We start from the raw sequence: 13,265 nt of genomic DNA, 5'->3' as shown, positions 1-13,265 counted from the left end.
GGTGTGCATTAACAAATGAGTATTTTCAGCTTTCTGCACACCCAGTAAATCCATCAACCTGGATGGGACCTGCCATTTTCAGTGATGCGAAATGAGAGACACCTCTCTCCTGCAAGTCACTGTGGAATAGTGTGTCAAACGGCACCAACAGGCGGGCATGTTGGAGGAGTGGGTACATGCGTTCATCTTTTACCCATGAGGTACAAGTGTTATAGTGGTAAGCTATGTTAATGAATATTTGGCAAATTCGAATTGGATAGGACTATAACTTGTGATTCTAAGATTCAAAGAAAAATAAACACCACTGAAGGGCATTTCATATGATATGCCCTTTTTGAATATGTTTTTGGAAACATAGAAAATAGAGGTTAGGGGGGAACAAGGGTTTGACTAATTCTAAATTGATTTTGCGGTGGCAGTAAAAACTGACATGACATCAGACTACAGGTCTGAATTAAGAAATACTCTGAGATAAACTATTCATCGGGTTTGGTTGATAAGTGACTGGAGTGCAAAAACGTAGGAGAGAATTTAAACACTGTAATATATTGTACTATGCAGTAGTTAACATGAGATTATTACTAATAAGTTACTAAATGACTTGAAAAATGCACCTCATTCTTTAAAAACCCGATAACACAAAATAATTAAGACGGTCATCTGAGAATGAACAGAACTGCCGTGAGTCTTTCATTTTGCTCTTCAAGCTACAGAATAACCCACACAACAATTGAAGCTGGACTTCCTATTTAAAATAAGAACACAAGGTCACAAACAAAAATACTTCCAAATCACATTAGCATTGTTATTAATTTAGGCAACTTCAGATGTAATCATTATATTTAGTTTGCCAGAATCCTGAATACGTCACTCAAGTCAGCATCAGCAAGCCACCAATAATATTAGATTTTAAAACCTTTGAACTGGAAATGTCAATTAAATATTACACAATTAAAGTTAGTGAAGTTAAATGTATGTATAGTTTCCTCTTAAAACCTAAATCCTAGACTCTAAGCGTAGGAACACCTGAAGGACAGATATTGGTATGCATTATACACACACAATAAAAATGCAGGTAGCTTTTGAAAATGACAGGAGCTGAAGTTAGATAAATTTGAACGTAAGGCTGCTACCAAAAGAAACATTTATGCTATTACTTTTTCTCAGTAATGAATGTCCCATGCTCAGAGATTTTCTAAATATTGAAATATATCCTTTGCTGCTACATTTGCCATGTGAGACAAGGTTTTAGAAGGCATTTAAAAAGCTAAAAAAGAAAAGATGATACTTCTACCGACAATCCAAAAATACTTGATAAAAACCACAAGGGTCTACAATTTTCCAGTAAACTTTGAAAGGAATGGGAACTGGAAATGACAAACTCTAGATTTTGACAGACATCATGAGTACATGCAACTCAGTTACGCAGAGTGAAGTACAGTATGCACATTTACTGCGCACCTGGTGAAGTGAAAATTTACAAAAGGATTTTTTAATGTTCTTATTAAGCTAGAAAAAATGCTACTGAGAAAAAGGATTCTCATTAGATACTTAACTTGTACACAAAAACCTATAAAGGGATTTAAACATACTCTTTGTTCAGCACAATGGTCTCATTTGGAATTTCAGTTCACGGTTTACAGTCTTTTTATATTATTTGTTACATGTTTTCTGCATCTCTACAATATAAATAATAATGGCTTATAAGCAATGTATAATTAATTTAAATCCATTAGGTTTTAATTATTTAGTTTAAACCCGTAAGCATGAAGCTATATCCATTATCAATTATGTGAGCCATTTAACACTTACTGTAATGCATGATTGGTGAAAAGTGCAGTAAGCAGTGTTAAGTGATTGACTGCTACATACAAGATTTATACAACAAAAGATTTATACGTTACAGCTTATAGCACATGACAAAGACATAAGATAACACAGTAAATTGAGTCTGTAAATCTTCCTTCTTTATGCTTTACGTGTGTATGAAACAATATTTTTATGAATTCTTAGACAATGCTTTTCATTAAGATTGCAAGCTTTTCTAACTCATAAAGCAATGGTTTAGGGACCATGTCACTGGAAAACATGGTTTCATTATTTTTTACACAAATATTTTCTATCTTAAAGAAATTACATCTGTAATATTTACCTTTACAGCAGTTTGAAAATAGCCATAGTATTTACACTTGACATAATGAGTGAACTAATAACATTAGTTACTAAAAGGCTATGGGAGAAAGGCCTTAAAAAGATTAATACCTCACTCTTACATGCATTTTTCTCATTACATTATATTACTAAATGTAATCATTATTTTTTCTACTATCTTTTAACCTTCTCAGGCCAACATACATGAGAACTCCCATCTTAGACTATAGCTAAAAATATGAAGTGTTCCCTTACTTACACAGAAAATCACATCATCACATCAGATCATTTTATAGCAATACAACAGTCACTAGCTGGATCTGAATAATTACTTAAACACTACTAATTATGAAAGCTGAATATAAACTTCCTCAAATGTATCCAGAGAGCCAGCATGCGAAGTAATCTAATCTCTTCTTCTTTGAACACAAAAAAAGAGGTAATTTTATTCTAATTCTAAAACTTGGTACCAATACCATTAGTGCCCATCTGCAAAAAAACTTTCCCCCCCCTAATATTAAGAAGAAAAAATTAGGCAATTGTTCACAAACAATTGGAAATATTTCTTTATTTATCTTAAATACATTAGCTTAATTTATCAAATGTACACTTTTATAGATGCTGTATCCTGGTTTGCCCTGGGTAAATGATTAAATACTTCTAAATCTGACTGCTTAACTTGGTTATGGGTACATCAATGTAAGGTTAAGTTTGCAACAGTATTTCTAAATCCTTAAGTCAAAGAGAGGGTAATAGTGATTTGATTCACTTTGGCCACAAGCGACATTTCATTTGTCAATAATTTCTCCACAAAGTATTGGACCAGCTCTCCAAAACAAACTGTAATATTTCATCAGAAATCAGTTTTGAAGGTTCTTTAATGAGTATATATAATGGAAAAGACCCCAATTAAATTTCCGGTAGAGGACTGCCATCTTGAGTAAACAAAGTTATCTAGACAGGGTCACATCCTGTGCTAAGATAGCGGCCAGAAAATTAATTACCATCCTGACATATGTCAAAATGAATCCTAAAGAGAATCACATCCATTTGTAACTGTGTGTTTTATCTAACAGTTAGTATGCAGAATCTGTATTCTGTAGGTTCGAAATTTATTCATTTATTCAGAACCCCTTGGAGAAATCAAAAAGGCTTGTTGCCCTTTTTTCCTGTGTCCAGATGGAATTTGCGTGAATAACATCTGTTTAGTGAGCCGGAAAATAAGTACAGGATAGAACTGTGGTGGGGGGCTTGATTTCAAAAAAGCTAGTGTCACCTTCATACAAATAATCCTTTTCTATTTTTTTTAAATCCAAAAAAACTAAGAATTTATCCCCTGAAAAGAAAATAAAACTCTGTGTTCTAGCTGTATTAATTATGCATTGAAATTCAATGCAGCACACATTATGCGCTAGATAATTGACCACGGTGTTAAAAGTTAGAGTTCCAATGCAAAGGTGAGTACTGTATTAGGTAGATGCTGCGTTTGTCTGCATGAAACTGTATTTTATTTATGCATATATATATGAAGGAGACTCATTACATGAAGTTAAGCTTGAAGTTAATGCAAAACACATTTGGAGATTTTAAAGCATTAAGAAATTTCTGACCCTAGCTGTATTAAACAATCTTAAGTACTAAGGAGATTGTATCCATATTTAACTAGGGCATCAACTATAATGTTGTTACAAAAACAAAGGGGAATTTTAACTTCAGGTGTTCAATGAAACTGACCAGTATTATTAGATCATAGTCATCTATATGAGAGGCTGAGAACATACTTTAGGAAACAAAACAAGAGTAAAGAGTAAAATGCAATCAAAATAAAAAAATATTATAAATCATACCATCAGTAATTTCTGTACATTGTAGTATAAAATAGCATTCTAGTATATATACTAGAATTCTAATATAAAAATATATAATATTGAAAATTATACACTCTGGGTGTTGTTCACCTCCAACTGTTTTTATATATACATTGAGGTTATATTTATTGGCATTACTTCCTTAATACAGGTTTTTTACAACATTAAGGTCCAGTGGTAAAATAAGAAATGCACAAAAACTAAAAAGCTGCTGTACATAAATGGGCTTAAACAGACATTGTAGCACAGATTTGCTCAATGCATTTAAATAAGTGAGTTAGAACAATAACAACCTTACCTCTCTCAAAACCATACTCTTGTAACCTCGGTACAATCCCCTGACTCCCTGCAAAAAGAAGGAATCAATACAACACACACAAAATGGTTGGTAACATTAACTTCATCACAAAAGTCTTAAGTGGTGGCAACAAGTAAAAGCTGTCATAACATTTATCTGCATGCAGTATATATCTGCAATGTCAATAATGGACTGTTAATATGTCTGAAAGTACTTAAAAATAAGATTCCTACCTCCTCACGCAGGGTCCCAAGCAGCACTTGATAAGTCGAAGAGGACGGACAGGCCTGGGCCCTCTGTTTTACCACCTCAGATGGCACTCGTATTAGACAAGCTACCTACAAAACCATGAGAAAAAACACAAATACATTCAACATGTCATAAATAAATAAAAAACAGACAACATGCAATTGTTTTATTACACCTTGAAAATTAAATATCGGTGATATATATCTCAATTACTTTAATTTGTGATCCCCAATTCTTTCTAGTTTCATACCTACCCTCTTTGGAATTGCCTAGTGTATAACATCACTTGGCCATACAGCAATATCTCCTGAGAGAATGAGACACAAGGATGTGATCCTCCAGCCCACTTGTAGAGCCCTTCACCTTGTGACAAGCTTCTGACAAGGAGAGCCAGCACTGACTGGAGGAATGGTGTGTCTCTCGCTGATGTCACCGCACGCTTGCAGTGACCCGGCAAGTCGGAGGAGGACCAGATTGCCGGAAAGCTAAGACTGTCCTGGTCAACTGACTCCAGCCCAGTCCTGGACATACTGTCCTCATTTTCTCCCACCTATTTTTATTAGTGGCAGATGGATTATTCCAATCACCAAGAAACTGTTTTGATTATACAAAACCAGCAGTTTAGTAATCAGAACAGATGAACTGTGAAAGCCCAGTCTAAATGGTACAAGTTTTTTTTGTATTTCACTAGGTGGGCAATTAATAATAGCTTAAGTCCTCGGCTACTAATGGCCTACAAACAAATCAATATTTACTGTATGCAATAATGAAAAAAAAATAACAAGGAGTACACGGGCAGAAAAGGTATAAGATAGAGTGTACTGCATCATTCACAAAGTTAGTTAAATCTTCCTATATGTCAAAATCATTCAGCACATAGAAAATGAAATATATACAGTATTAGAGGTCTTTAAGCAATATGATACAGCACAGTTCTAAGCAGTTTACTGTCAAACTTCCTACTTTTTTTTCTTCAGAAGCTACATTTACTTTGCATGTTCCAGGTGTTCTAATGTTTGAAAATTTGACTTCAATAAGCTAATAACAAAATAATGGGATTTAACAAATATACTCAGTATATCTAATCCTGGAAAAGGGGAATGTTTACTTTGAAGAGTGAGTTTATTAGTCCGGCTCTAACCTGTATAGGAACCAAACTTCATCTAAACGGAACTCTACAGAAGCCCAGCTCATATACAGTAGTCATAAGAACATAATAAACCCGATCGGTTATAAAAAGAAAAAGTCACTTAGCGGCAAAATTTCATGCCCACTCCAATTCAAGAAGTCACAAATAACACATGACCCCAATATGTCAACAAAATATGAATTGTCAACTATTGAAGTTTGGCATAAATATTTATAGCACTTCATGCTTCATAACACCTTATGTCCTTACGGTAGCTCTTTTTTTTATTTCTTATTAATATGGTGGCAGAAAGGAAGCGTTAAAGAGTCAGTCAGATGAAAAGCAATCTCCCCAGCCGAGGGGGTACAAAGAGCCCAGCGTGGCCTCCTGACTTTCGCAGCGCTGCAATTTCGCCAACCGAGGAGACACAAAGTGCCACGTCTTGCAATTTCCTTCTGATTCGCGGAGTGCCTTACGTTTTTTTTGGCTTCATAATATCTTTGATCTTTCCCAGATTTGAATCAAGACAACAGGGGGAAAGCCCTGAGCGAGCAGGAACAAACTGGCAGATTTCCATTGTACAACTAGAAAGGGAAATAAAGGTAAGTCATCCAGGGGACTACTTTTCTACTCCACAGGACATTCATTGCCTATACGCGTACCACACCGCAGACATACTTGAGGGCTTTGAATGTCAAATCTGTCCGTACAGCTTGCATTTCTATTTACATCAAAGGGTGAATGAGGTCCGGATCAGTGCTGACACATGTGCCGGTGTTATTTTGAAAAAGGGGGCCTCTCAACAAAAGTTTCCTGAAAGTATACATATTGCAAGTTTTTACACAGCCCACTTAACAAGGATGAGAAACCTCAGAGTAGGCTTGCCCTTTCTTTAATTCAAATTCTGTGATGTATGGCATTGAGAGCAGCCAAAATAAAAATAATTCGAAGTGTGACCACAAACGCTGAAGCCATTTTCCAGCGCGAGACCAAAGCCCGTAACAAGAACAGAATTCACAAAAGGCAATAAAGACAGTGAAAATTAAAACCACGTCAGTAATTCTCAAAGCTACTCTTACATACATGCATGTAAATATATATTAATAACTATGCATTATTATTACTAAAATCACATATACTGTACGCCATGATTCAGACTACCAAGCACCAAATAGAGGAGTAACTGGTGGCTGAGCATTAAGTATCAAAGACGGCCTGATGCAGATGCTCACGCAGAATAAAGAGCGTTGTATGACAACCAGACAATAGGATTATGTTTGGGAGCATTTTAAGATGCTGGGCTATACACAGAGATATACAAAAAATATCAAAAACACACTGCATTTTGCTAACTCTTCTACTATTACTTCTGCAAAATGCCTTCAATATCACATTGGTTTAATGTTTGCGAAGGGGTTGTTTTAATTTTCAAAGGTTACTTTAGCCCTGTAGACGTAAACTACTGTATGCAGAAGAACATTACTTTGTCCCCCAGAGCTGGGTAGGAAGCACAAGATTGCAGCTGTCACTAACAGGTGATCTGCAATTAACCTCTGAATACTTATTTCTTTGAGTATGACAAAGACAATGAAGACTGTAATGTGATTAAGAGGCATATTAAATCTTGCCCCCCCCCCACAAAACATCATTGCACAGGAACTCAAAAAGTAAAAATCACCAGTAGCAAATGATGCTTATTACACAGGGAGACAATAACTTCATTTAATGACTTAATAATAATAAAAAAGAAATACATACATTAACAATGCACTTTTGTTTCTTTTCACTGCATTTACAACATTTTTCTTTTTTATGCTCATTTTGACTTCACTTTAATTGTCAGCTTGAGTCCTAGTGTATCTTGTTCATCCATGTAGTGAAGCTGCCATCTAGTGGTCAAGTTTTGCTTTGACACGCAATAACCTGACCAGCAGCACTGCAATCTGAATACCCTCTGGATGTTTTTTTTTTCCATTTCAGCTAATATTGCAGCTACTGACAAAAACTCCCTTTTCCATCTGCGAATCTCTCAAGATTCATGAGCATCCTTCTTAACTATGATTATAAACAAGAACCTTTAATGGTATATAATTAAATCCTATAGTTTATAGCAGGTGTTGGGTTATCATCTAAACTTTAATGAGAATTAAGTTAATGAGAAACGCTATTTTTGCGATAAAATATACCAGGAGCCCTTGCAGACTGTATTTTTTAGTGTCTTCTATCAAATGTAGCAACACATGAGCTACATAGTTTAACATGGTGACATTAAGCATGCATTAGGCATACTGTTAAGGGGTGTGCACTGTAGCATGAAATCCCAGGTATTACATCTGAAAAGGGATTACAGCGTCTGGCAAAGAAGTGCACAGTAAGTAAATGATAAACGAGAGCATATCATATTCTATCTCATTCCCTACAAAATTCAAAAACATTTTTTTAAATCTTCTGGTGTCAGAATTTACCTTCTGAGGAACAGAAGGGACATTCAGGTAATACCTGAATAAAGTATTACAGTAATCACTGCTGAAATACAGAAGGTGAGCTACCAGATTCTTCAATGTATTCCAGCACATTCAACAGTGTAATAATAATAAGCAGTCAACATACATAATAGCTCTTTTGAAGGCACGGGACCTCCACAATTTCACAATCGCATAATAAAACTCAAAGGTGAGAAAGAAAGAAATTCTTTAACAGACAGCTTGCTTTTACAAAATATTCTCCATATTTGGTTACGGAAGCTTTGCATGTGCACTTATTCAGAGTGATCAGCTAGAATCCCAGTACCATTGATTATAAAGGAAAAAATCCAAGATCATATTGAGGCCCGAGGATGAAGAATAATAATAAAAAAACTAGCTCTGATTATTTAAACGGCTACATCTAACTTGCATTAAATAGCAAAATCAATTACAACACGATAATGGGGCAAGGTGGCTTTAAGACGAGCTGATACTGTAGTGCTGTTTTTCATTGTTTCCTTGCAATTTCAGAGGAGTGTTTGGGCGGCTGACAGCTTCTAATTTGCTTGGTCCAGCCTCTAATTGTATGATAAATTTGTTGGCAGTGTCTTTTCGATTTCTGCCTCCATTCATCTTTATTTACAAGCAATTTACAGCTGTAGCATTAATTAGAGCTTCCTTCTGATCAGACCACCCTTTTTGCCTGTGTTGTGCAGTAAATCCTAATGACAGCAATTTAATTTCCACCATAAACACCAGGCCAGTGCTGAATCACATAGAGCAGAGACTGAGACTGACACAACAAAACATTTAGAAGGGTATGGGGAGTAGATGAAATGAGAGTTCATGCAAATCAACTGCGCATTAATTTTGGGTGCACAAGGAGGATACCGATTTAAAAGTACTTAGATTCAGTAGCCAAGTTCTTTAAAACTACTGGGCAAAACAAAAAAAAATATTGCTGAAAAGTAAAAAAAGAAAACAAAAACGTTAAAAGGAAACAATAATATACTGATATATCAAACAAAAATGCTGATATACTTCTGAATTCCCTTTGTTTTACACCTATTTTCATTTCTATAAAAATACATTATAATTTCCTGACGGTTAATGTACACTGTGACATTCATCATCCGATGATCATACCGTGGATATCAATGATCAATTAATGAAATCACTATCAGCTATAATTCCTATATTAGGTTTTGTTTGTATAAAAGGTGTGGTTGTTGTTCATTATGTCTGGAAACCAGGTATAGTAGACAAACAAACGGGGTACGGCTAGGATGATTGAAAGTGGTTGTTCTGGACAAACATCCAGAATTGGACAGGGTTTATCTGCTGTGTAGCAGGAGCTCAAGGAGAGCTAGGCTTTTGTTGCCAAATGTAAAACTTGTTTCAGTCACAAGGCCAAATAATACTGGAGCCAGGAACAAAACTGAAACTCTGTTAACATCTGTCAGGTGATTAATTTGCAAAAAAGTCCTCAAAGGTGCTGCTAGGAGCAGAGATCAGCCACAATTGTAAACAGTCGATGTTGAGCATGCTGTGAAACACTAAATGCCTCACTTCCACACAATCATACACTGTAGGAGTCACTCAGCACAAACATCAGGAGTCATCAATATGCAAACAGCAATTCAGCTCTACCTGTAATCTTTTTCTGCCACCAAAAAAGATAAATGGTAAAAGACACATTTTCAATATGCTTACATCTAGCACTTTTGAAGACTGAGTAGAGTATAAAAATAAAAAAAAAGTATTTTCTCATAAAGAAGATTTACAGGCTAACTGGAAGGAACGTAACGTTTATTTTTTTTTAAACAGAGCTCAGGCTAAAACACTTTCATGTAAAAATTAATTACAAATACCATATTTAGTAGTCTAAGATATGTGCTGTAAGTTACAGCAAAACCTGTTATTGTGTAGACCAAATACAGCTCAAAGTGAAGGAAAGGTCTAAAGAGCAATAGGCAATACAGCTGTATAGTTAGCAATAGGCAATCAGTCACTGCAGGCTACTTCTCAGAGCTCAAATTCATGGATTATTTGCCATGCCAAGTTAAGCGGCTGCCAATTGCCCTACCTTGTCATGTCACACTGTATTTTCCAGTACATCCTCGGGGAGACAAGGTTTATAAATGCAAGAAAACCATTCCTTCAACGTGACAAATGAGCTTTCAGAGAAAACGTCGAATGAATGGGAATGAAGATAAATCTGACATAATGGCTGGGTAACAACCTGTTTGCTGCTGACACCAGCCATCAACTTTTACATTTTTTTTTTACAGGACCTGCAATCTCCATACAACAGATTTTTTTCCAAACCTGGGATAAGAGTGAAACAGAAACTTTCTGTTTAAACACATAACGTTACTGAGAAATAAAAGATACAACGTACATCTTAATTAAGCAAAGGCGAATCTGAAGGCCAATCTGACTGTCCTTGTACTGAGTTCATTGCTAAACTAAGCAGCTATCAGAATAGCTACCTAGTATACAGTGTATTCCTAAAGTGTAACATCTTTAATGCTTATGGTATTATTTTGCAAGACAATGTTTGAGCTAGAGAGGCACGGTCGTGCGGTGGTAAGCACTGCTACCTCACAGCACTGGGGCCCTGGGTTCAACTCCTGGAGTGCTGTGTGCATGTTTGTATTTTCACCCCATGTTTGTGTGGGTTTCTGCAGAGTGCTCTAGCTTTCTCCCACAGTCAAAAGACATACTGGTAGGTTAATTGGCTTCTGGGAAAAATTGGCCCTGGTGTGATGTTGAGCACGTTTGTATCGTTAAGGACATCTGTCATTCTGGTTCCTCACTTTTCTCCCCCCTTCCCTCTGGAAAGCGTTATAGGAGCATGGACATCTAGACTCGGAGACAGCTTCTTCCCTCAAGCTGTCAGATTACTGAATTATACCCCTTCCATTGGCTCACAATTATGTTTTTTTTTCTTTAAGATGTATGTTAATTAACTTGTTGTTGCTGCCACTGTTCTGTGTTTTTGTTTTTGGTGTTCCCTTGATTGTTCCCTTTGTATAGGAGCGTACATACAAATAAGCATTTCATTGCACTGGTGCATTTGTCAATAAACTCTACTCTCTACTCTATGTTTGTGTCTATGTATGCCCTGCGATAGACTGACGTCGTGTCCAGGGTCTGTCCTGGCTTGTGCCCGCTGGTTTCTGGGATGGGCTTCAGCTCCCCCATGACCCTAAATTGGATAAAGCAGTTAGAAAAGGGATACATGGATGAAAGTTTGAGCTAGGAACCAATCTCCCTTTATCCACATAAGGTAGGTTCTGATCCATTCCTTGTGAATATGGAACTGAATATTTAGCACCATCCATAAGAGTCTGACATAGAAAACTAAACTTGACTTGAAATCAAACATAACTAAGCAGCATATTCAAATACTGAAAAAGAACAGTGTTATTAAATAGAACTGCATAGAAAACATATGTATATGTACTGTATTTAAATATCTATTAATTTGTAAGCCCCTTGGCAGTCACTATAATCCTAGAAGTTAATAATGGTATAACTGCTAAAGAACACTGCTAAAGGACAAAATGGCAACAAGTGTGCAGTCAAGGTCACACTGCACTGAGGAGCCCCAGTCAGGATGAAATCAAGCTACAGTTGCTAAATGCTTGTTTGTTTCAAGACCCACTAAAAAAAACACCATGGAATCTGCTATTTTGATTTCAATTTCCTCTCTGACAAGAGTATACGCATGACATTTAATTAATTTGGAGGCTCATCCCTTCCTCTGCAGAACTAAATTAAATATCTAACAAGAACAAGAGTGCTTTTATTTCTAATTTTAAAGATTAATCAAGCACAACAGACATACTGTAGAGCACTACTTGGACATAAATCCTGAGAAATTATAAATAGAAAGGTTCTCTTTAGCGAGTTCCTTTTTTATTCCTCTAACTCACGCAATCTCCTTTCAAATTTGATAGAATGGCTACTTGGAGCAGCTCAAAACGGGGTGCTTAGCAAAACAATTTCTTTCATTTCTTAAAAAAAGGCTGAATGATGTATCTGAATTTGGTTCTGAAGATATTTTCTGCTGAGAACATCACATGAATGCAAAAATCTAAACACTGTTGCAGATAAACCAGGGCTTCAGTGTTTCATTTTGAAACATTGGTTTGAGGAAAGTGTTAAGTTGTTGAGAAAAGAGAATTCCATTATATGTCAATGGAAATGTAGTGATTTGTATTCCCAATATGGTTTTTGAGAGCAGCAAACCTCAGCCATGTAACAGATAGTTACAGATCAAATATAGCCCCTGTCAGTGTGTGTAATCTCCGTACTCAGAGTGTTAGAGGAATCACCACCTTCTGCTGTGGTTCAATTTCTTGGCAATTTAGAAATGAAATGAAAAAAAATGCATTTTTAGGAAACTATATCCCTACATTTCACAGGTTTTCAAAACCCATTAGACTGATGATGCCATAAAATAGTGTTACTTACATTTGCCAAACAAAAAGATCTCTGAATACGTTAAGGAAGAATGTATAAGGTGGAGGTCATACTGCTAAGCTTTCTGAAGCTATGTCTTTAAATTATATGTCAGGTAGTGTTTGTCACTAATGTGGAAAAAGTAAAAAAAAATGTACCATATATATCAGCACTAATATATAGCATTAGTTTGCTACAAACTAATGACTAATTATAAAGTAAAAAAAATCCATCAACCCATTTTCAATTCAGGATCACTGGGGAATTATCTATCTCAGCAGACAACAGGCACAAGGCAAGGTATACCCTGAATTATATACCAGTCCATCACAGTAAAAAAAAAAAGTAAAGATATGGTAGCAAAACATTTTACAAGCCGCCTTATGGTTTTTAGTAGCTAGAGTGACATTCATAAGAATGTCATGATTTTAAAGTATGGAAAAATATATTTTTTATGCTTTTATGTTTAAGAAAATATTTATACAAGTCCTGATCCAGCAAAAAATAAATAAAAGCAAGTCACAACATTGTATTCATGAGAATAATGGAACCAATTCAACATTTCCAGACAAAATGGCTTGATTTTATATTGCATACCTGGTGTAGATCTAGATTTGCTGTTTGTGGCAGTTGTT

At 35.7% G+C, this 13,265-nt stretch overlaps 1 protein-coding gene across 1 annotated transcript in view; it reads right to left on the bottom strand.

The window, feature by feature from the left end:
* The window catches only part of slc25a26 (solute carrier family 25 member 26), a 71,922-nt gene that overhangs the window by 45,838 nt on the left and 12,819 nt on the right, over window positions 1-13,265 (bottom strand). Inside the window, exons 4-5 of the mRNA XM_006630652.3 lie at window positions 4,551-4,655; window positions 4,318-4,365 (exon numbers count right to left, since the gene is read on the bottom strand). Of these exons, the coding sequence (XP_006630715.2) occupies window positions 4,318-4,365; window positions 4,551-4,655 (153 nt within the window). The remainder of the gene's footprint in view (window positions 1-4,317; window positions 4,366-4,550; window positions 4,656-13,265) is intronic.

This window comes from Lepisosteus oculatus, chromosome 4 (genome assembly GCF_040954835.1).
Source record: "Lepisosteus oculatus isolate fLepOcu1 chromosome 4, fLepOcu1.hap2, whole genome shotgun sequence".
Taxonomy (NCBI): Eukaryota; Metazoa; Chordata; class Actinopteri; order Semionotiformes; family Lepisosteidae; genus Lepisosteus; species Lepisosteus oculatus.
This window is presented reverse-complemented; position numbering and strand designations above follow the sequence as displayed.